The sequence below is a fragment of the Onychomys torridus genome, chromosome 20 (genome assembly GCF_903995425.1).
Source record: "Onychomys torridus chromosome 20, mOncTor1.1, whole genome shotgun sequence".
NCBI classification, from domain to species: domain Eukaryota; kingdom Metazoa; phylum Chordata; class Mammalia; order Rodentia; family Cricetidae; genus Onychomys; species Onychomys torridus.
This window is the reverse complement of record NC_050462.1, coordinates 46,817,442-46,841,690: the sequence shown is the minus strand read 5'-3', so window position 1 is coordinate 46,841,690 and position 24,249 is coordinate 46,817,442. Positions and strand designations below refer to the sequence as shown.

The following is a 24,249-nucleotide window of genomic DNA, read 5'->3' as shown; positions in this document are numbered from 1 at the left end:
ATGGTACAGCAGGACATAGGTACTTACAAAGGGATGGAATGACGTGTTACCCTCATCTCAGGCACAAAGCGCTCTCTCTCTCTCTCTCTCTCCCTCTCTCTCTCTCTCTCTCTCCCTCTCTCCCTCTCTCTCTCTCTCCCTCTCCTCCCTCTCCCTCTCTCTCTCTCTCTCTCTCTCTCTCTCTCTCTCTCTCGGTCCCACTATGTCACCCTGGCTGGCTCAAAACTCAGAAAGATCCATCTCCCACTTGAGTGCTGGGATTAAAGGCATATATCACCCTGCCTGGTTTTGCCATTTTTCTTTCTTTTCTTCTTCTTTTTTTCCTTCTGAGACAGGGTTTTCCTGTATATCCCTGATTGTACTAGAACTCACTCTGTAGACCAGGCTGGCTTTGAGCTAACAGAAATCTGCCAGCCTCTGCCTCCTGAGTGCTGGGATTAAAGGTGCGCACCACCACCACCTACCTGCCTTTTGCTGGATTTCTTAACTTCCATCTGTTGGCTGGGGGGCCTTTCTCTCTCCTGAGCTTCCTCTGCTCCTCTCTGTGTACCTTCCTTATCTAGCTCCTTGGCGTTTGGTTTGCTCATGCCACCTTCATGGCTGGACGTGGCAACTGCTGTCCCCTCTCCCCACTGTTATTAACCCCTTCCTGAAGAGGACTCTTCCAACACACCAGGAAGGAAATGGTCACAGTATGTTCCCCTGTGTTCACTGACCACTCAGGTCAGAGTCGCTAGCGGCAGCTGCCCCCAGGTTCCCTGGCAATGGCTAAGGCTGAAGGATGTCCAGAGGCCTCTGATAAACCTTCAAGGCCCTGAGGTCCTGGCCCAGGTCACGCCTAAAGGACAGAAGCTTTGCTTTCACGCTAACAAAAGCAGCAGCGACAACGTATTAGTCAGACAGCTCAGATGCAGCACTTGTCTCCAGATACTCAGTTCTACCGAGGACTGTAACAGTCAATTCCCGATGCTCAGAAACCTTACCGCCCAGACCAGGAGTGATTCTCTCCAGAACTGGGGAAGCAGCGATGAGGCTCCCTGAAATAGCAAAGCTTCACATCTTTGTATGAGGAATAGGGTTATTTTGTAGGGGAGGAACTGAACAGGGCAGGAGACAGCTAAGAGGAATCCCACGTGCCATGCCCTTCCTCAGGATAGCGTTTCACAGACAGCTCTCGGCCTCTACAGGAAAATGGGGGATTTAGAACTGGAGTCAGGAGCGAAGGGAGGAGAAGAGGAAAGGGTCAGGTTGGGTCAGAAGTGAGGACTGGAGGACTTGGGGTATGGCTCAGCGCCATCATGGTTGCCTACCACGGGTCAGACTCTGGGTTTGGCAAGACCCAGGATAGCAAAAGGGGAGGAAGAGCAAGACCCCACCCATCTCTGTGCTCTCCACAAAGGCCCAATGATGGTTCACACCAATTTAGCCTTACCGATCATCAAACCATTAAAATCCTTCCATACTGGAAAAACATCCCTGCCTTGGGCCCTCCAATAATCTCCCAAATGTCCTGGCTTGCCATCAAGGCCTCCAGCTCGGCAGGCAGCCTCAAGGTTCAAGTAAGACCATGGCCAGCGTCTGCTCCTTCAAAGCCATCTTATACTTTTACCTATTACTCCCAAGTTCATGGCTAACCCAGCTAGAAGGCCTCATTCTCCACTGTTGGAAGCAATGTCCTGGTGTGGGAGGTCAGAGGGACCAAATGGGAACATGGCTCCTAGTCATCAGAAGGAATCAGGGGTCCATCCACATCAAAATGGCTTTGGCGGGATATGCAGGCTTCGTCTATGATGTTCTGGCCAGCCAACAGCGGGTCATCACGGGGCATGATATCATCAATATTTACGCTTTCTCTGAAGACTAGACCACACAGAGGAAAAATGTCAGGTCCTGATCCAAGTTAGAAGCTCCCAGCTCTAGCAGGAAGGGCACAATCTGGGGCTGAAGGGGCTCTTGGGAAATGGGAGAAGAGGGTGGGACACGGAAGACACCTGCGTTTCCTAACCTAAGGAATCACCAGGAAATGAAGGAGGAACTTGGAGCTCAGCTGCTGGTAACGGGTCAGAGAGAGGTAGCTAAGGTGTTCCCGTCTCCCCCAGTCAAGTCTCGTCACTTACTTTCCATGTCCACCATGTTCAACTGCTGCAGGTCATCAGGTAACCCTGAGTCCGGCAAGAGCTGCGACACAGGTCTCAGGTCTGGTTCCAGCATTGTCTGTGGGTCCACACAGAGTGTGGGGCTTTGTTCCAGCTCTGTCCCCAGATCCAGCCTTGTGTTCAGCAGCGCCTGCAACTCCAGGGCCTGTTCTAGCTCCATCGGTGACATGAGCTCCGCATTTAGCTCTAATGACTCCAGTTCCGGCTTCTGTTTAAGCTCCAGAGGCTGCTGCAGCTCGTCCACATGTCTAGGTATACGAGGACAGACAATGGGACAAGACTCAGTGAGTGAAATAAATTGAGAATGGCAGAGGGAGCTGGGGCTGGGTTTCCAGTCTAAGAAGGTGGCAGGGAGCCAGGTGTGTGCACCATTAATCCCAGCACTCAGGAGGTGGAGGTGGGCAGATCTTTGAGTTTGAGACTCGTCTACATAGGGAGACCCCTGCATGGGAGGTGGGGGGAAGGTCTAGAGACCTTGGGTTTTATAATCAAGATTTTAGGATTTTTGTTATTGTTCTTTTCTTGAGACAGGGTCTCATGTAGCCCAGGCTGGCTCTCAAATCTCTACATAGCCAAGGCTAGACTGGAACTACTTCTGCTTCTTCTGCCCTCCACTTCCCCAGTGCGGGAATCAAAGGCATGTGCCGCCACATCTGGCCTTGAAATCAGGTCTGTTAGAGTTTGAATCCTCTCAGTTATGAGTTGGGCGAACCTTAGATTATTATCATTTACAATTTTTCTTTTCTTTTCTTTCCTTTTTTTTTTGGAATTGAGGATCGAATCCAGCGCCTTGTGCTTGCTGGGCAAGCACTCTACCACTGAGCTAAATCCCCAACCCCTACAACTTTTTCAAAATTCATTTTTATTTTTTGTGTGCAAGCATTTTGCCTGTGTGTACCACATGCATGCCTGGTATGTGAGGGGGCCAGAAGAGAACATCAGATCCCCTGGAACTGGAATGATGAATGATTTATAAACCACCATGTGGCTGCCGGGTCTGAGCAGCCAACTGTTCTGGACTGCTGGCCCATCTCTCTAGCCCCTCAGACGATCACTTAAATGGGAACGAGATTTAAAAATTCTTGAGAGGCAACAGGATGGTTAAAAGCAGAATTCTGGATATCATTCAAAACAATTTACAAATTTAATGCAATCTCAACCAAATGGTGCTCTTCCCAGAAATAGAAGAAACGAACTTTATATGTACTCTCGAAAGAACCCTAATTATAGAACAACAAAGCTGGAGGCTGGGTGGGGTGATCTATGCCTGTAATTCCAGGCTTGGGAGGGAAAGGCAGGAGAATCAGGGGTTCAAAGCCAGCTACAGCCACATAGTGTATCTGAGGTGCATGAGACCCTGATTCAACAACAGCTAACATAATAAAATAATAGTAAGGCTGGGCGGTGTGGCGCACGCCTGTAATCCCAGCACTCGGGAGGCAGAGGCAGGTGGATCTCTGTGAGCTCGAGGCCAGCCTGGTCTACAGAGCTAGTCCAGGACAGGCTCCAAAGCTACAGAGAAACCCTGTCTTGAAAAACAAAAACAAAAACAAAACAAAACAAAACAAAAAAACCAAAACCAAAACAAAACAAAACGAAAAACCCCTAAGATATAGTAATCAAAACAGCACAGTACCAACATAAAGCCAGACATCTAAGCTAATGAAACAGAATATAGACCCAGAAATAAACCCCATGAATCTACAGCCAACTATTTTTGACAAAGGCAACAAAAACATATCGTGAGAGAAAGCACAGCCTCTTCAGTAAACCGGATGTCCACTTGCGGAAGACTGATCTAGATTTGTATCTTTCACCAATACAAAAACCATGGAGCCAGGCAAATGGCTCCGAAGGTAATGGTATCTGCTATCAAACCTAACAACTTGAGTCCCATCCCATGACCCATGTGGTGGAAAGAGGGAGCCAACTCTTGGAAACTGTCCACTGACCTCTGTACATGTGTTGTGGCATGCATGCACATGTGCACACATACACACACATATAAAAATAAATACAATCTAAAAATCAACACAGGGGGGCTTGAGAAAGGGCTTGGCAGTCAAGAGTGAACACTACTAAGTAACAGAGTACAAAGTGACTGAGTGCAGAAGACCCAAGTTCATTTCCCAGGACGCATGTACAGTGTTCACCACTACCCATGGCTCTAGCTCCAGAACTTCAGTCCTCTCCGAGTGGAGGACTCTGGCCTCCACAGGCACCTACACTCATGTGTATATACCCACATGCACACATATACAGAATTAAAAAGAATAAATCTTAAGCAGGGCATGGTGGTGCACACTTTTCATTTCAGCACATAGGAAGCAAGAGCAGGCAGATCTTTGTGCATTTAAGACCAGACTGGTCTACACAGTGAGTTCCAGGCAAGCCAAGTCTGTATGGTGAAAATCTGTCTCAAAATAAATCAACACAAAACAGATCATCAAGACCTAAGCATAAAACTTGAAATTATAACTCATATAAAAGAAAAAACCTCGGGACTGGAGAGATGGCTCAGTGGTTAAGACAGAGTACTGCTCTTGCAGAGGACCTGAGTTCAATTCCCAGCACTTGAATTGGACAACTCACAACTGCCTCTAACTCCAGATCCTGGGGATAAGAAAGCCTCTTCTGTACAAGTACACATACACACACACACATACACACACATACACACACACACACACACACACACACCCCACAGACACATACGTATAATTAAAAAAAAATCTTAGAAGGAAAAGAAAAGCCTCAGAACACTGGTATAGACAATAACACAGGCCCGAAAGCACATAAAATAAAAGCAAAACCAGACTAAATGCAATTAAATCAGACTAAGAATATTCACAGCCAAAGCAACAGTCAGCAGAGTTAACAGCTTACGGAGTGGGAAATCATACTTATTAACTATTCACTCAAGAAGGGATTAATATGCAGGGGCTGTAAAGAACTAAAAAACTCAACAGCAAAAAAAGCAAATAAGCGGCTGGAAAGATGGCTCAGTGGTTAAGAGCACTTGCTCCTGCAGAGAACTGGTGTTCAGTTCCCAGCAACTGCATGGAGGCTCACATCTCTACCTTCAGTTCCAGGGCATCTGACGAGCCCCTCTTCAGGGCTCTTTTTTTTTTTTTTTTTTTAAAGATGTTTATTTATGTTTATGAGTGCTTTATCTGCTTGTACAACTTTATGCCAGAAGAGGGCACCAGATCCCACTACAAATGGTTGTGAGCCACCATGTGGTTGCTGGGAGCTGAACTTAGGAACTTTGGAAGAGCAGGCAGTGCTCTTAACCGCTGAGCCATCTCTCCAGCCCTCTTCAGGCCTCTTCAGAGCACTGAATATATCTAGTGCACAGGCATGTAGGTACAACACTCACACATGTAAGTGAAAATGAACATATCTTTAAAGAGCAAATAATCTCACAAATGGGCCGAAGGTCTGTTTTTTCCCTTTAAGACAGGGTCTCCTTATGTAATCCAGACTGGCCTCAATCTCCTGTGTGCTGAGATTAGAGGCACATATCACCACACCTGGCTTGGGCTGAAGATCTATCTGCATAGACACTTCTCAAAAGAAGATATACAAATAGCAAAGTATATGGGAAAAAAAAAGTGTTTAGGCACCAGGAAAATACAAATCAAATCCACGGTGGGATATCATCTCACAGTTAGAATAGCTAATTGAAAGAATCCAAAATGCCAGGCTTCCACCTATAAAAATCCCAGCACTCAGGAGGCCAGGGCGGGAAGAGTGTCCCATGTTCAAGGCCAGTATGGACTTCATAATGAGCTTCCGACAAGCCTGGGCAACAGAGTGTGATCCTGTTTCAGAAACGACCAAACAAACACACAAAAGAAGCAAAATAGAAATGGGATAGAATCCCAGCACTTGGGAGGCAGAGGCAGGAAGACCAGGAGTTCAAGAGCAGCCTCAACTACCTGAGGCCTCGCCTCAAACAAAGGGGTGGGGCTAGAAAGATGGTTCAGCAGTTATGATCAGTATGACTGCTCTTGCAGAGGTTCCAGGTTTGATTCCCAGCACCACATGGCTGCTCCCAATCACTGTAATCCCAGTGCCCAGTATCCAACAAACACTCTCTTCTGGCCTCCACAGGCACCAGGCACAAAAATGGTACACAGACATACATGCAGGCCAGACACCTATGCACATCAAATAAAAATTTAAAAATTAAAAAAACCCAAATGCTAATTATCACAAGTTGGTTAATATAATGTAGGCATGTATCAAATGATCACACTCTACCCCATAAATACATACAAATATTATATGAAAGCTATAAATTGAAGGGGAAAAAAAGCCAGGCACAGTAGCTCACGCCTTTAATTCCAGCACCTGAGAGGCAGAGGCAGGAGGATCTCTGTGAGTTCAAGGCCAGCCTGGTCTACATATCGAGTTCCAGGCCAGCAGGATTCTGTCTCACACAGAACAACAGCAAACAGCAAACAAGCCAGTAAACTCATTGATCAATCAGCAAATGAATGAATGGTTGGACAGACCTGGATCATTCAGTAGCCATGTACTCTCGCATGCTACCCATCATACAGAAACACAGTTTCTTTTTCTTTTCTTCCTTTCTTTCTTTTTTTTTTTTTTTGGTTTTTTTTTTTTTGGTTTTTCAAGACAGGGTTTCTCTGTGTAATTTTGGTGCCTGTCCTGGAACTCACTCTATAGACCAGGCTGGCCTCGAACTCACAGAGATCCTCCTGGCTCTGCCTCCCGAGTGCTGGGATTAAAGGCGTGCCACCACCGCCTGGCTGGAGGCACAGTTTCTTTAGCTGATACCAGTTGTACCTCACAGGCCAAATGCGAAGATTCAACAACACATTTTGCCAGTACCCAGTGATAACATACTTGTAATATGATCACCACTGTTATTACCTACTCCAGCGGGTCCTCACAAGGGGTAAACAACAAAAAAGTTTTTAGAAAATCCGGTACTATGCTTGGCATTAGGAAGGGTCCCAACTACTTGAGTGGTTATGGTCATGGCTATCAGGGAGCTCATATGGAGACAGCAGAGAAGGTGGCAGCGGGAGAGAGGAGAGAAGTTGCTGAGTTGGGGTCAGCAGGGAGAGGGCGGGGAGGGAATGAGGTGGCTGGAGGCGCTATTGAGTGAAGGGTTTGTATCTCACCTGTTAGAGACCACAATGAACCTTTGTTTCAAGTATTTCCTCTGTTCTTCAAAATTAACTGTGGGGACAGACAGCAGGTGGGAGAGATCAATGTATTGAACATACAGGTCAAAGTTCCCCCAGTGCAGGCTGGTCTCTGACAAGTGTACCTCCCTACTAACGAGCATGCACCATGGACACACGTGTCCCGTGTGTGAAAGGAGGGAACCGGATTGAACAGTATCGGAGAATCCTTTCATTCTAGGAAGGCTGTCTGTCAATGATCCCGACCTTTTTCCTGGTAGTAGCATCCAAAAGCTTCATCCCGAGGGATTCTGGGGTAGAGGAATCGTAGCGGATTCTCAGGGATGTTCTCTTCAGCAAGAACCTGGTAGTGGTGGATGATCTCTGTCAGCGGGAGTCTCTGTAGCACTTCCTTGGTGTAGGGCTGCACGGAGCAGATGAGCACTTTATCTGAAGAACAGATGTGTGACAACAGGGCTTGAGAGGTGAGCCCAGCCCCAGAGTCCCCCGCCCTAGCTGCCCAACCCCAAAGCTACTACAGGATCCAGGAAGAGCCCCAGAATCCAAGGGTAGGCAGAGGGTCAGAAGGGATGGGGGGGTGGGGTGCCTGGCAGAAAACAGAGACTGAGGAACAGCCCGGGGGTGGGCTGGGAGAGGGGCTGACCATCATCCTGGTGTTCCACCCAAGAGCAAGTAATGCCTCCTTCAGAACTTTCACTGAAGCGCAGGAGAAAGGTGCCCGAGACCATCTTCTTCAGCAGACGGCGTTCCTGGCTCCGGCTCACAAAGCCCATGATGTGCCTGGAGCAGACGAAGCTACTGTAAGACCCCAAGGTCCCTGTCCCACATGCACGGAAGTGGGAACTGGGATATGGCCCGGTTCCTGTCACTCATAAGCTTTTTCATCGTGATCAAATCACATAACTTTAGAGACAATGCTCCTACCCCCAAGGTTTGAAGAGGTGTGAGGATTCAGAGAGGATGCACTGATGAAAAGCCCAAAGTGATGGATGACCAGAGGGCTCAGCAGCTAAAGGCACCTGCCACCAAGCCTGACCACCAGAGTCCAATCTCTAGTTCATGGTGATAGGAGAGAACCCACTCCTGCAAGCTGTCCTCTGACCACACACACACACACACACACACACACACACACACACACACACACACGCGCGCGCACACAAAATACATAAAAATATAACAGAGCTAAAAAAAAAAAAAAAAAAAAGAAGAAGAGGGGGTCAAGATCATGATGGGGAAACCCACAGAGAGAGCTAACCGGTGATAGTTGGAGCTCACTGACTCTGGACTGACAGCTCGGAACCTGCATGGGACCAAACTAGGCCCGGTGAATGTGGGTGACAGTTGTGTGGCTTGATCTGTTTGTGGGGTCCCTGGCAGCAGGACCAGGACTCATCCCAGGTGCATGAACTGACTTTTTGGAGCCCATTCCCTGTGGTGGGATACCTTGCTCAGCCTTGATACAATGGGGAGGGGCTAGGCTCTCCTTCAACTTGGTATGCCAGACTTTGTTGACTACCAGGGGAGGCCTTACCCACTCTGAGGAGTGGATGGGGGCAGAGTGGGAGGGAGGTGAGGAGGTGGGAGAAGGGGAGGGAGGGGGAACTGGGGTTGGTATGTAAAATGGAAAAAATTTTAATAAATAAAAAAACCTAAACACCCAGCACAAGGATGGAAAGAGAAGATATACGGAAAAAAAAAAAAAAAATATATATATATATATATATATATATATATATATATATATATATATATATATATATAAACAGAGGTGGGCATAGTGGCGAATGTCTTTAATCCCAGCTATCAGCTATCGAGAGGCAGAGACAGGTAGATCCGTGAGTTCAAGGCCAATGTGGTCTACATAGTACAGTACAGCCAACCATAGCTACATAATAAAGAAACCCTCTCTGTCTGTCTGTCTGTCTCTTCTCTCTCTCTCTCTCTCTCTCTCTCTCTCTCTCTCTCTCTCTCTCTCTCTGTGTGTGTGTGTGTGTGTGTGTGTGTGTGTGTGTGTGTGTGTGTAAAAAGTAAGAAAGGCCAGGTGATGATGGGCAGTTGCCCAGGCCTAGGTCTATTCTCAACTGTCCACTGAGCAAGTTCCTAATTTCTCTGAGACTGGGTGTCCTCATGGGACTGCAGGTGGAACTCTTCACCACCCAGTGTGGTTTTAAGGACTATATGAACAAATTCACGAGGGCACCCAGCGGGCTCGGCAACACAGCAGACACTTGACAAATGTGGGCCACATTTGGTCTCTCCCCTGGGCCACAGGGGGGCGCACAAAGTCCACTTCTGAGCCCAGTGGGAGAAAACACCGGACAGGGAGGCTGAGAAAGGCCTTACCCATCATTCCAGAGATCCTTCAGGTGGTCATGTACCAGCTCCAGAATTTTGTCCAGCCACGTCCAGAAAGGGATCTTGCCAGGGGGGCTCTCTCGCTGAAGGAGGCATGGAAAGGCAGGAAGAAATGTGGGGCTGCCTTTCGTGCAGGGAAGGGTGGTGGCAGGGCCGGTGTTTGGAGGGACACAGGCTGTAGGGGTGTTACCTTATAGAAGTCTACCCAGGACAACAACGCTTCCTCCATCTTGCAATTCTTTCCTGTGGGCCAGAGTCATAGATTGAAGAGGCCACAGGGCCCTGGCCTGGGGTAGGACACAGGGTAGAGGCAAGCTAGGTAGGGAAAGGCTGACAGAAGAGAAAACTGTACCAAATAGCTTGTTCCTCAGCATGCCCAGCTGCTCAGAATTGAGGCCTCGGCCAATATACGAGGAGAACTGCCAACTAAGAACAGGCCCCAGCAAGCTCCAGGGGGCTTTAGGAGGTTGGCAGAAGAACTGGGGGTTCTGCGGGGGTGGGATGGGGGGAGAGGGAGGTGAGACGGCTCAGAGGCAGCCCTTCCCACCACGCCTCCACTCCTCTCTCTGCTCCTCACCCATTCACCTCATGCTCCTACCTGGGGGTTTGAGCTGAGCATGTTGAACCAGAGAACTGAGGCCCAGGCAATGGAGAGCTGGTTCATGTTAGAAATGATCACCACGGGGAGTGTGTCCGTCTGGGGAAAAAAACAGGAGTCACGGTGGTGGCTGACATCTGTTTCGGCACCTGGGTGACATCCTGCTCCAGGACACTTCCGTACGTACGTCCGTCTGTCCGTGCCCTCCAGTGCCTTCTTCTGAATCTGCTCTCACTCACCTTCAGCTCCATCTTCAGACCCTGATACACGTACTGCACCACGAAGTTGATGATGTGCAACTCCTCTGTCACGGCCAGCGGCCCCTGGAGGGTCACAGTGATCAGAGAGGTCCCTGTGGTGAGTCATAGGCCTCAGCTCCCTGTTCGGGTGAGTCTCCGGCCCTACCTTACTGTTGCCTTTTCCTGCACCCACAGAGCGTTGCTCCACCAGCGTCTGTGAATTGGAGGAGAAACACAATGCCAAGGAGGGGACCCAGAGGCCAAGACCTGGAAATGCACCAACCCCTGTTCCTTCGGGTTAGCTGCCAAGTCTATCAACCCTCCTTACCAAGAAGCCAAAGTCCCAAATCAAGCCTTGCCTCTGGCCCTCCTCAGGCGTCAAGGTTTTGTGGTTTGAGGTCAGAATGTTGAACTTCCGGAAGCTGTTCCAAGGAAAAGAAAAATGGAGGCAGAGAGCAAGGTTAGTGTCTGTCTGTCTCTGTCTCTGTCTCTGTCTCTGTCTCTCTCAGGTTTCACTATGTAGCCCAGGCTAGCCTTGTATTTTCAGCGATCCTCTCGCCCCAGGCTCCTAAGGACTGAAATTTCAGGTGTGTTCCACCACGCCTTGCTCAGAGTTAAAGAATCAGCAGGAAAGGGGGCTGGAGAGACAGCTCAGAGGTTAAGAGCACTGGCTGCTCTTCCAGAGGTCCTGAGTTCAATTCCCAGCACCCACATGGTGGCTCACAACCATCTGTAATGAGATCTGGCGCCCTCTTCTGGCCTGCAGGAATACATGCTGTATACATAAAAAAAAAAAAAAAAAAAAGAATCAGCGGGAAAGGGCCAGTGAGATGGCTCAGCATGCAGAGGGGCTTGCTGCCGAGCCTGCTGACTTGAGTTTGATCCCCAGGACCCACACGGTGGAAAGAAAGAACAGACTGCTGCTAGTTACCCTCTGACCCCCACATATTTCCGTATTTCTCTCTCTTGATCGTGTACACACACACACACACACACACACACACACTCTCTCTCTCTCTCTCTCTCTCTCTCTCTCTCTGTGAGTAAAATATGGAAAAATTAAAATAAAACATATAACTTAGCAGGAAAACAGAAATTCCACTTCATTCCAGACTCCCCCTTCTACTGTCCAGGTCCCGAATCCCCTTCTCTGCTGGACTCCCACCAGGGTTGCCAAGTGTGGTTGTGCAGGTCATGTGTGCAGTGTACATGTCATATCAGGCACCTACCCTGGTAACTCTGAATTCCTGAAAAGGAAGAAGAAGAAGAAAAAAAAATCAGTGGTTCTGTGGGGGAAGTGGGGGAGGGGAGATGGCCCAGAAGCAGCCCTTCCTACCAGGCCTGCATTCGGGAGGTGAAAGCCATTAGGAATTTGGTCTTGGTGGTCAGGCAGACCCTAGAGCTCACTAGCCACATGGCCTGACCCACTGGTAATACCTACCTGGTGGAGCTGTTAGTACAATGAAATAAGCCTGAGATATGCATGGCACCTAGCTTGTGATCAGTGAGAGGGAGTGGGGATCTTTTGTTGTTGTTGTTTAGTTTTTTGTTTGTTTGGTCTTTCTTTTTTTGGGGGGGGGGTTTAGAGACAGGGTTTCTCTGTGAACTAGCTCTGTAGACCAAGTTGGCCTAGAACTCACAGAGATCCTCTACCTCCAGAGTGCTGGGATTAAAGGGGCGCACCACCACACCTGGCTTGAGGGAGGTGTGTTTACAAAAGGCAGCCTGAGGTCCAGCTGTGCCTCCAGTACGACTGGCACCAGCCTATTCCCATGAGCCATCTTAGTGACCTCCTTCGGCTGTCTCAACGCACCTGTCAATGAAGACTTCTGCTTTGAATGATTCATTGCCCTCCTGGAGTCTCACCAGCAGCCTGGGGGAACAGGAGATGGAGACAGTGGTCAATCACTGCTGCTGCTGCTGTTGTTGCTTTGTTTTTGAGGCAGGGTTTCTCTGTGTAGCCAACTGTCCCGGAACTATTGCTGTAGACCAGGCTGGCCTTGAACTCACAGAGATCACACCTGGCTCACCAATTCTTGATAAGCCCAGATGTGTAGAGAAAAGGGGGTGGGGGATGAGAATAGGAAAGTGAACCGGAGGGGAAAGAAGAAGTTTCCATCAGAGAAAAAAGATCTGCAGTCAGAAAAGGCACATGGCAGAGTATGGGGGGAAAAGAGGTAGGAGTTGGAAAATGCAACCTTGCCGGGCGCTGGTAGCGCACGCCTTTAATCCCAGCACTCGGGAGGCAGAGCCAGGCAGATCTCTGTGAGTTCGAGGCCAGCCTGGTCTACAGAGTGAGATCCAGGACAGGCACAAAAACTACACAGAGAAACCCTGTCTCGAAAAACCAGGAAAAAATAAAAATGCAACCTTGGTCGGACGGTGAACTTGCTCCCGGTCTTTAGGATGAGGGGTCGGTGGGGAGTTTGGGGCATGCAGGGCTGGGTTTCCACCACAAAGGACCTAAGGAAAGAGGCGTGGAGAGGCAGTTACAGCTCAGTGTCTGTATCAACCATATCCCCTGTGTTTCTTCTTTGTTTCTCCCACCACAGACCCCGCCCAGGCCGCCCGACCTTTGGAGCAGGCGTTGTAGCAACTCTGTGACTTGGGCATTCTGCAGGTCCACTCCTTGCCTAGACATGTCACCTTCATAGTGAAGACTGTGACTCATTTCCTTCAGCTGTTGCAGCAGCTGCCGAAGGTGGAACAAGAGTCTTGCTCCGTCCGTCAACCTGGGTGACAGAGTGTGGGGAGAGGGGATCTGTAAGTTTTAGGGAGCCCCCCTGAGGTTCTGAGTGTCCTCTCTTTGATGACATGGAGAGCTGGAAACTGACTTGAGCTAAAAAAAAAAAAAAAAAAAAAAAAAGAACCTGGAGCCAGGTGAACCGCTGCACCCTTGTGTGCCCACACTCACAGCTGAAGCGGGAGGGTCAAGAGTTCAAGGCCAGCCTGCGCTATATAATGTGATCCTGTCTCAAAAATACAAACATACATACATACAAGGGGTTAATGATATAGCTCATTTGGTAGAAAAGACACAAAACCCTAGGTTTGATCCCTAGCACTGTATGACCTGGGCATAAGGGGCACACACTGGAAATTCCATTACTAAGGAGGCAGGGGCAAGATCAGAAGTTCACCTACAGCTATAAAGTGAGTTCAAGGCCTGCCTGGGACTAGGTCTGGTGTGCGCACGAGGATGGAGTATCTTGTCCTCTTACCACCGTTCCAGCTGTTCCAGCTGCAGCTCCGGTGCTGGGGCTCCGATGCAGGACCTCTGCTGCTGCACCCTCCACTCATCCAGTTTCGGCAGCAACAGGTCGACCAGGGTGGTTAATCGGCCTACGAGGGCTTTGGAGGTATCCAGCACCTCCTAGCCAAGAGAAAATGCTAGTGCTAAGTACCTCTCACCACCACCCTCATCAACCAGCTAAGTGGCCAGAGCGCCCCCAGACCCTGCCCCCAGTCCGTCCCCTGCTGCCCTCTCTGTACCCTCCTCTTCACCTTTCTCATTCTGTCCAGTTGGTTAGCCGTTGTCTGTACAAGCTGCTGCTGCTGGTTCTGATGGGAATCCAAAGACGATGTCTTCTCTGAAAGGCAAAACCAAGAGTCAGCTCACGGATTCCTCTGCTCTTTCCCGGTCTCAATCAGAAACAGGGAGTGATGGGTGGAGGGAGAGGAAGGGAGAACCAGGCAAAGTACAGGCGCCTAGGGTCCCATGGGCACATTCTAAAGGGACCAGAAGCCCATTCAACCTGCTGAGGCAATTTGCTCCCTAAGCCCTCCATCATTTACCAGCTGTTCCTCAGCTACATCTCCGGTCCACCCTCTACAACATACCCTGGCACCACTGTCGTGTACATTGACAGGACAATGGATGCTGACATACTGCTGAAGGTGACTACTGCTCGCTGAAGTATTCAGCTTCCGTCCCCGTCTACACTAGGTCCCCAAGATGGCCTCTGCCTCCCTCCCGCTCTGAGCGGACCTACTCTGAGTGAAAATCATGTATCTGAAGCTGAAGACATCGTGCAGGTCTTTCAGTTGCTTGATGGATCTCACAAATATCTGCAGAGGAGATGGGACCCCAATAAGGCTGCTTCCTAGGGGACAGAAAAACTGCAATCCTCTCTATCCAGGCACTTGCCATATCCACCAACCTCAACCAGAGCCCTTAAATCCAGGATTCGGGATTCAATCTCACACTGCTGGCTTTCCACTGCTGCTTCAGGAGCTGGCCTGGCTTGTACCTGAAATAAGAGATTCTGAACACGTTTGAACTCTTGACTTTCCTTTTCTCCTCCTGAGACAGTGTCTCTGTGTAGCCCTGGCTGACCTGGAACTCACTCTGTAGACCAGGCTGGCCTCAAACTCAGAGATCCTCCTACCTCTGCCTCCCGAGTGCTGGGATTAAAGGCGTGCACCCCCTACCTCCCAGGATGAACTCTGACTTTTCATCCCTAAAGTCATGACCTGAAATTACCCTGCAGGATGTGGGGAGATCCTGGCCAGACACAAGTTCCCTGAGTCCTTGCCATGGTGTCTTTCTATCCCAGGAGCATTCTACATCACCACCACGTTGTCCTCACCTCCTGCGTCCTTTGAGCCTGATTCAGAATTCTTTTCTCTTCCAGGAGAAGGTTAAAGATCATCTCCGCCAACTTGGTAGGGCCATTGGAAAAGGTCTAAGTGGGGAAAAAGAGGAGGATCGGTCCATTAAACTACCTCAATGACCTGCTGATCCAGACCTTGCTCTCAGTCTCCCCAGAATTTTCCCTCCCTCAAAGTCCCTGGCCATCTCCTACGTATATCTAGACTCTGTATCTACCTCTGTCGGTAGATACCCCAAGTTCAGCCTCTGTGCTCCTTCCTCCAGGTCAGCACCTCCCTTTGTATCTTTAGGAACAATTCTGTACCCCAACCCTGACCCTTTACTCAAAGGCCAGTCCCACTTACTAGCCCAAGTCTGCCAAGTACCTGGATATCCCGGCTGAATTTTCGCAAGTTATGCTGTAATAGAAAGCAATCGGGGTCTGAGCTGTAGTGGTCCCACTGGTTCAGCTGGTCCAAGATGGTGAAGTACAGCATGTTGGCCGTGGAATGGTCATTGCCCAGCACAACTTCCCTCCTGAGGACCAGGCGAGACAAGGATTAGGATCTCTGTCACGTCGCTGCTCTGTGAGATCACCCACAGGACATCTCTAGCAGCCTGTGGGCTCAGAAGAAACCATCTGAACTCCCCAAGCCCTCACCAGTTCTGGCCTTCAATCCAGACGGCCAAGTGTTGCCGAACATCCATCGGCAGGATGCTCTGAGAGTAGAGCTGGTGTAACTGGTCCAGGAACGGGCTGTCAAGATTCTGCAGCATCTCCCACTGCGCCATTTGGACTCTGAATGGAAAGGATGTCAGTTCTCAAATGGACATTTTACTGAACCAAATCATCCATAGTCCCATGATGATTTATGAATTTATTTTTGGTTTATAAAAAACAAACAGGCAGGCAGTGGGGGCACATGCCTTTAATTCCAGCACTCGGGAGGCAGAAGCAGGTGGATCTCTGTGAGTTTGATGCCAGCCTGGTCTACAGAGTGAGTTCAGGATGGCCAGAGCTGTTACACAGAGAAACCCTGTCTCTGAAAACAAATCCAAGGTCTAACTCAGTAACCCAGGTGGCCTGGAAATCACAACAATCCAGTCTCAGGCTCCTAAGTGCTGGGATTTAGGCCACCAAATCTGCTACGTGATTTTTGTTATATTGTTAAAATGTTTCAATTATATAATTAAAAGATATAGAAAAGGGGCTGGAAAGTTGGCTCAGTGTTTAAGAGTACTTGCTGCTCTTCTAGAGAACCAGTTTTTGATTCCTAGGACCTACATGGTGATGCACAACCATTTACTCCAGTCCCAGGGGTCCTGATGCTCTCTTCTAGTCATCAGGCATGTAAGTGGTGTGTCTTCATTCCATGTAGGCAAAACTCATACACATAAAATAATTTTTAAAAGATACAGAAAATAGCCAGGCAGTGGTGGTACACACTTTTAATCCCAACACTTGGGAGGCAGAGACATGCAGATCTCTGTGAGTTCAAGGCCAGCCTGGTCTACAGAGTGAGTTCCAGGACAGGCTCCAAAGCTACAGAGAGAAACCCTGTCTCAAAAAACAAAAAACAAACAAATAAAAAAGATCTATAAAGTATTAGTTTACATTGCTCCTACTCTCAATCTTGATCTCTGTCCTTTCTCTTTAAAGGTAGTTCTTGGGGCTGGAGAGATGGCTCAGAGGTGAAGAGCACTGACTGCTCTTCCAGATGGACCTGGGTTCAATCCCCAGCAACCACATAGTGGCTCACAACCATCTGTAATGAGATCTGGTGCCCTCTTCTGGCATGTAGACATAACATTGTATATAAATAAATCTTTTAAAAAAATTTTTTATTATTAAGAAAAAATTTTCATTCATTTTATACACCAAAGATCCCCCTCTTCCCTCCTCCCACCCCCCAGCTTCCCCCTCTCAACCCACCCCTTACTCCTACCCAAAAGAAGGCAAGGCCTCCCATGGGGAGGCACATCCAGTAGAGGCTGGTCCAAGCCCTTCCCCCTGCCTCAAGGCTGCAGGTGTCCCATCACAGACAGTGGGCTCCCAAAAGCCTACTCATGCACCAGAGGGGATCGAGAGAAACCCAGTGCTAGGTAAGTTACCAGGAGTCCTCAAGGATGACCCCAGCCTGGGCTACTAGCAATAGTGGAGAGGGTGCCTGAACTGAACTGGCTTGCTCCAGAGATCAGACTGGTGAATACCCTGTCATCACAGAGCTTTTCTCCAGTGACTGGCGGAAGCAGATGCAGAGATCCACAACCAAACACCAGGAGTCAGTCAAAGAGAGAGAAGAGGGATTCTATGAGCAAGTGCATCAGGATCATGATGGGGAAACATGCAGATAAATAAATCTTAAAAAAAAATTTTTTTAATAAAAAGCAATTCTTGGGGTTGGGGATTTAGCTCAGTGGTAGAGCGCTTGCCTAGCAAGCACAAGGCCCAGGGTTTGATCCTCAGCTAAAAAAAAAAAAAAGTAATTCTTGGGCTGGAGAGATAACTCAGTGGTTAAGAACATGGACTGCTCTTCCAGAGGTCCTGAGTTCAATTCCCAGCAACCACATGGTGGCTCACAACCATCTGTAATGAGATCTGGTGCCCTCTTCTGGCCTGTAGGGACACATGCAGGCAGACACATGTATACATAATTAATAAATCTTAGAAAAAAACAAAACTAACTCTTATTACAGTTTGCTACAGTTTTTCCAGGGGATACTATTTCATAGTTGCAGTATGTAGTACTTCTTGTTCAAATGGTAACTTTCAGAATGATGTCGGGGTGGTGGTGGCACAGCCTGTAATACCAGCACTGGGAAGTTGGGGGCAGGCTCAGCTACACAGATCAGGCTGGACTACAGGAGACCCTGACTCAAAAAAAAAAAAAAAAAAAAAAAAAAAAAAGCGAATGAACAGTGGAATAGTGTAAGCATTGTCTATGTACACATTGTACAACCTAACAAACTATTTCCACTGTCTGACGCCACCTAGCTCCTCCAGTTAATTCACACTGGTCTGTGTGAGTATTTATGCTGGAAGGAAGCATCAACAATAAAGACGAATATTGGTCTGAGGAGTCGTGATTTTTGCTGGTCCTGGAGCTGTCTTTAGGGGCAGGTAAGAAGACACACCTCACCCACTGCCCACCAGCTAGGCAAGGACCTCCAGTTAAGGTGTCTGAAGTGTCAAAGAGATTCAGTCTCTAAGACTGGAGCATATTTATGACTTCTGTCAATCCCTGGCCTTCAGGTGAATTACTGGATTTGTAAAGACCCAGAAATTTCACATACACTACGTGGCCAGAGAGATGGCTCGGAGGTTAAGAGCACTGGCTGCTCTTCCAGAGGTCCTGAGTTCAAGTCCCAGCAACCACATGGTGGCTCACAACCATCTGTAATGAGATCTGGCGCCCTCTTCTGGCCTGCAGCCATACATGCAGGCAGAACACTGTGTACATAATAAATAAATAAATCTTAAAAACAAACAAGCCTGTTTTCCCCTGACACAAAGCAGGCAGCGCCATGTGTGTTCCCCACACGTTTTTCCTTCTCACTGCCCTCTCTTATCTATTATGGGAATTACAAGTTATTCATCTGCTCCCATCAGCAGCCCAGGGAGGGCTCTCTGATGACAAGTGAGGTATGATGACAAGCAGGGTATCATTAGGAATCCTTTCACTGATTTTTTTTTTTTTTTAGGCAGAGCTCAGGAACCCTCAAGAGGAGGGGGAGGAAGGACTGTAGGAGCCAGAGGGACCAAGGACACCAGGAGAACAGGCCCATAGAATCAACTAAGCTGGGAGTCATCGGGCTCACAAGCCTGAAGAGGCAACCATGGAGCCTGCATGGGTCTGTGCTAGGACCTCTGCACACATGCTGTGGTTGTTTAGCGTGGCGTTTTTGTGGGACTCCGAACAATGGGAGCAGGGGGTGTCTCTGAGACTCTTTTGCCTGCTCTTGGGATCCTTTGCCTCCTACTGGGTTGTCTCTACTAGGTTGCCTCATGCAGCCTTGATATGAGGGTTGGTGGTTAGTCTTATTGCATCTTGTTATACGGTGTTCGGTGTGCTGGGAGGCCTGCTCTTTTCTGAATGGAAACAGAGGAGCAGTGGAGCTGGGGAAGAGGGGTCGCAGGAGGGTGGGAGGGGTGGGGGGAAGGGAGGCTGCAGTTGGGATATATTGTATGAGAGAAGAAAAATAATATAAAAAACCATTATTATTATTGCACCGGGAGCCTAAAAGATCAGGAGAAACAAGCACACTCGTGTTCTTCAAAGTGACGAGATTCTACTACAGAGCAAACAAAAACATCTAGGGTCCATAAGCTGGCTCTCTTCCCCTGAAAGCAGAATAGGGAAGGGAAGAGATTAGGTGGGAAATCTAATTTTTCTTTCTTTCTGTCTCTCTCTCTCTTTTCTTCAGCAGGGTTTCTCTGTGTAGCCCTGGCTGTCCTGGAACCCCTTTGTAGACCAGGCTGGCCTTGACCTCAATGAGATCCACCTGTCTCTGCCTCCCAAGTGCTGGGATTAAAGGCGTGCGCCACCACTACCCAGCCCAATTTTTCACAAAACACAAACAAACCAAAATTATTTATTTTGGGGTGTGTGTGAGAGCTGAGACAGAGTGGAGCAGGGCTGTGGACCAGAACAGGCTTTCAAATTCCTTGGAGTTTGAGTTTCAGGATGCTGTGAATCTCCCAGTTCGGTGCTGAGAACTGAAACCCAGTCCTCTGCAAGAGCACCAAGCTCCCTTAACCGCTGAGCCATCTCTCCACCCCCAGGAGCCAATTTTTCATTTCAGCCTTTTAATAATCCTTGATCAGCCATTGCTGGAGATCAAATGCAGGACTTCTCTGCGCTCTGTGACGGCTCTAGCTGAGCTACATCTTCATTTGAATATCTGACTCTTTAAGGCTATATACTGCATTGCTTTTTGGTTTGGTCTGTTTTTCAAGACAGGGTTTATCTGTGTAACAGCCCTGGCTGTCCTGGAATTCACTCTGTAGCCCAGGCTGGCCTCGAACTCACAAAGATCCGCCTGCCTCTGCCTCCTGAGTGCTGGGATTAAAGGCATGAGCCACCACCGCCTGGCCTGTATGATTTTAAAGAAACAAAAACTTCATTGTAAGGACAAGATCCCAGTTTTTCAGTAATTAAAGGGTTAGTATCAATGTAAACTCTGAGATTTGAATAAGAAACTAAAACAAGAAAAAAAGAAGTTGCTGGGTGTGGTGGTGCACGGCTTGTCTCCGGAGGCAGAGGCCCAGGCTCATCTACATAGCCAGTTCCAGGACAGGCAGGGCTACACGGAGAAACCCTGCCTCGAAACAAACAAAAAAGTCTTCTAAGTGGACTGTACCGTGGTTACAGGAGCTGCCACCAAGTGTTTCCTCTAGCTTCACACTCTCAAACGCCAATTTTACACTAAATAAGGTCTTCTGAAGTAAATTAGACTTTGTGTGTAACCTTAAGCAGTTTCACCTTCTAGGACTTTATAGTTTACATATAAAAAATACATGTATATTATTTATGTATATATATATATACATAACAGTTACGGATGCCTGTTTTTATTTATTTACTTTGGCAAGAATCAAAAATCATGTGAAGGGGCTGGAAAAATGATGGCTCAGCGGTTAAGATCCTTGGCTGCTCTTCCAGAGGACCCTGGGTTCGAACCCCAGCACCCCCATGGCGGCTCACGACCACCACTCCAGCCCCAGATCTGACGTCCTCTTCTGACCAATACAAGCATTGCAAGCATGTGGTACACAGACAAAAATATGCTTACAAGTTAAAATAATAAACAAACGGATAGAGAGATACGCAGAGCAGAGGTTAGGAGCTTTGCCTTACGGCCAGGAACAAATGCTACACGCCAGGCTTCAGGGGGCTGCGAGGAGTTCTGCAAGGAAGTCGCCAGGGTTGAGGAGCAGAGCTAAGCGGGGGTGTAACATCCTGCACACACCAGAGCATCAGCTTCGGCCAGCGAGCAGCAGCCTTATCTTCAGGGGCATCACGGAGGCGCAGGAGCCCTTCCTTCCCGGGACCGGACTCCTCCTCCTCCCTGCTCTGCACACCCTCTCGGGGCCTGTACCTTCTGAGCGTCCAGGGCCGCTCCTCCCAGGGGCTCCCGCGGAAACTTGCAATCCTCCAAGCCGCTCCAGAGCCCACCCCGCCCCCGACTTCGGCGGACTCAGCCCGTGAGCGGCCGAACGGACCACCGAGCGCTGGAGACCCGCGGTTCCGGGCTCCCCAGTCGGCAGGAGGCTCGGCCACGCCCTCCCCCCGCGTGGCACTCCCATTGGCGGAACCGTAACCCCGCCCTCCGCTGGGCTGGGCCAGCGGCTCGAAACGTCGCGGCCGGCTGCAGGGACTGGCCGAGAGGCTCGCCTTAGCGCCTGCCCCGGTTCCCCAGAGGGGCGGAGCCCAGTTAATGTCATACCCAAGAACTCAAGCAGCTGACTTTCCCGAACCTGCACTCTTAGGGAAAGGAAACGAAACTAGAGTGTGTAGAGGCACCAAGGACTCCAAAGAAGGGGGTGGGACTTGCATCTCAACACTTTAGGATAGGGAGGGAAGAGCCGAGGTAAGTATGTTTGAGGATATAATGATAAATACTGTCGGGTCATGCTATCAGTTTTTAATGTCTATAACCACTTGTTCACTCACTATTCCCTCATTAGAAATGTAAAAACCGAGTTTCAAGGAAGAAATAACTGGCAAGTGATGACAATACCCCAAAACCACCCACCCACTCACCCACCCCATCCATCTGCACTTCTCTTGCCAAAATTTTCCATTTATTTGTTGCTCTGTTACTAACTCTTGTATGCCAAGGCACCATAGTTTCTGACTAAGGTTTGCCCACCGTAGGAAGGTGTACTTCCAACTTCTGACACCAAAGTGGCCGTGGTTGTTTCTTCTGAGTCCCTGCCATCTGAGGTCCCGTCCTTCCTGGTCTCTGGCTTAGGGGATGTTCACCGTTTCTCATCAAAATAATATCGGATCAGCTGCTGAACCCCAGCCTTCATTGCTGGCTTCAGAGCAGCGCTGATCACCACACCAGCTGGCCCCCCTGACAGACCCACCATGGCCATCAGAAGGTCATAACCCAGATCTATGGCCCCATCTTGTCCTCGCTCCTTGGCTTTGTCAGAGCAACTCTGAGTGGCATAATAGAAAGCTGTGCCTAGATTGTAGTAGGTCCCAACTCCTGGCAGCAGCTGGACCAAATCGTGAACACTCTGCTCCTGTTCATTCTCACAGTCCACATCAGAAAACGAGCGTTGGACCCTCTTCAGACCCCGCTGCTCCCAGGCTAAGAGCTGCAGAGCAGAGGACAGAGCATCCACTGACACTTGCCAGTCCGAGTGTCCACTTTTGTGGAGCTCTTGAAGGTGGTGGATGAGGGCCTGTGTGGCCTCCACACCTCCCAGTCGGTAAAGTTGAAGCTGCAGAGCCCAGGCATCAGCCTGGCAGCCAGCTTCCTCCAGAGCATTCCTCAGAGCCAGGCCTACCAGGAACTTAGGGAGAGGGGGCATGTGAGCGAAGCCAGGGAGGTACTTTGGGAGCAGGATCTGGCAGGACAAGGGGTCTGAAGAGGGCAACTGGTATCCCAACGCTGTAGGCAGGAGCATCGCAGGGGGACTTGTTGGTTCTCTGTATGAAATGGCATCCACAGGACACGACCTCCACAGGACACAGCAGAAGACAGCACACAGCTGGATTGGCATCACGCTGAGTCTGAGGCAATGCATGTCTGGAGCAGAGTACCCTGGAAAAGGGAGAACCCCAAATCATGCAAACCATTTTGCTGAAGGTTAAAGTCTTAAAGGAGCCCAAGATTCAAGGGACCCCCTTATCCACCACCTACCTCCAGCCTTTTTTTTTTTTTTTTTTTTTTGGTTTTTCAACACAGGGTTTCTCTGTAGCTTTGCGCCTTTCCTGGATCTCACTCTGTAGACCAGGCTGGCCTCGAACTCACAGAGATCCACCTGCCTCTGCCTCCAGAGTGCTGGGATTACAGGTGTGCACCACCACCACCTGGCATCTTCTGTTTTTTTAGTAACATGGTAGGATATGGGGAAATGCAATGCAATTTCTCCTTGGTTTCTGTCATTTCTAGGTCACAGGAACCTCACTGTTTTGTGCCCACCCACTTATGGGAGACCCAGATTACCGTTCAGTCCAGTCATGGAGAAGTGAGACCACTTGGGTAGGTTTGGTAGCTCCTCCTGTTCTACCCAATTCTCTGTCCCGTAGAGAGAAGAGGTATTTGGAGCGGCTGCTGTGGAGGAGCCAGGACTGACAGCTAGAACATGTCCATCAGTCCCTAAGGTGCAGATGAGGCTCCTGGTGTTGACATTGGCCAGGGCTTTTGCAAATAAGCAGGGACAGAAAGTTTCAACAGCGAAACCAGCTGTTTTAATGAGGACATCGATCTTATCCTCCAGGAAGGTCACCTGGACTTAATGCAGGACAAGGGCAGAGTATATGCAGGTAGGCTTGGAGACAGAGGCTATGGTAAGGATGGCCAAGTACAGACTGCTGGGCTGTATTGTTAGTCACCAGGTGGCCTTTGGAGACCTCAATTCCACTGGCCCATCTTCACCTTATTCTTTTTATTTTTTGTAAAGATTTGTGTATTTGTGTGTGTGGGGGGGGGGGGGTTGGTTTTTTTTCAAGACAGGGTTTCTCTGTGTAGCTTTGGTGCCTGTCCTGGAACTCCCTCTGTAGTCCAGGCTGGCCTCAAACTCACAGAGATCCGCCTGCCTCTGCCTCCCGAGTGTTGTGGTTAAAGCCGTGTGCCACTACTGCCAGGCCCAGATTTGTGGTTTTTTTTTTTTTTTTTTTTTGAGCTGAGGATTGAACTCAGGGCCTTGCGCTTGCTAGGTGAGCACTCTACCACTGAGCTAAATCCCCAACCTGATTTGTGTATTTTTATTTTACGTGTATGAGCATTTTTCTGGTATGTACTTAAGTGCTCCAGGAGGCTAGAAGAGGATGTTGGATTCCCTAGAAGTGGAGTTACAGATATTTATAGGCTGCCATGTGTGTTCTGGGAACTAAATCTTAGTCTTCTGCATAGCAGCAAAAGTGTTCTTAATTAATGACCTATCTCT

At 49.0% G+C, this 24,249-nt stretch overlaps 2 protein-coding genes across 3 annotated transcripts; both read right to left on the bottom strand.

Annotated features, from left to right (window-relative positions):
• Positions 1–414: 414 nt before the first annotated feature.
• On the bottom strand, positions 415–21,394 carry Stat2 (signal transducer and activator of transcription 2). 2 transcript variants are annotated; one of them, XM_036170110.1, is made up of 24 exons: positions 21,222–21,394; positions 15,784–15,921; positions 15,509–15,659; positions 15,121–15,216; positions 14,692–14,781; positions 14,524–14,599; positions 14,036–14,121; positions 13,753–13,904; positions 13,105–13,263; positions 12,902–12,994; positions 12,345–12,404; positions 11,761–11,778; positions 10,860–10,953; positions 10,698–10,745; positions 10,532–10,615; positions 10,293–10,391; positions 10,047–10,182; positions 9,885–9,937; positions 9,683–9,777; positions 7,980–8,116; positions 7,583–7,765; positions 7,313–7,370; positions 2,118–2,404; positions 415–1,860 (listed from the first exon to the last, which is right to left on the bottom strand). In XM_036170110.1, exons 2-24 carry the CDS (start codon positions 15,912–15,914, stop codon positions 1,718–1,720), a joined length of 2,529 nt encoding a protein of 842 aa, XP_036026003.1. In that variant the 5' UTR covers positions 15,915–15,921; positions 21,222–21,394; the 3' UTR covers positions 415–1,717. The 2 variants fall into 2 exon arrangements, with proteins under 2 accessions (XP_036026003.1, XP_036026004.1); XM_036170111.1 differs by lacking the exon at positions 21,222–21,394 and adding an exon at positions 21,093–21,215.
• LOC118570910 (apolipoprotein F-like) lies at positions 20,996–23,322 on the bottom strand. The gene is given in 3 exon segments (XM_036169646.1): positions 20,996–21,525; positions 21,951–22,901; positions 23,307–23,322. Coding segments are annotated over 3 exon segments (1,497 nt in total).
• Between the last annotated feature and the right edge of the window lie 927 nt (positions 23,323–24,249).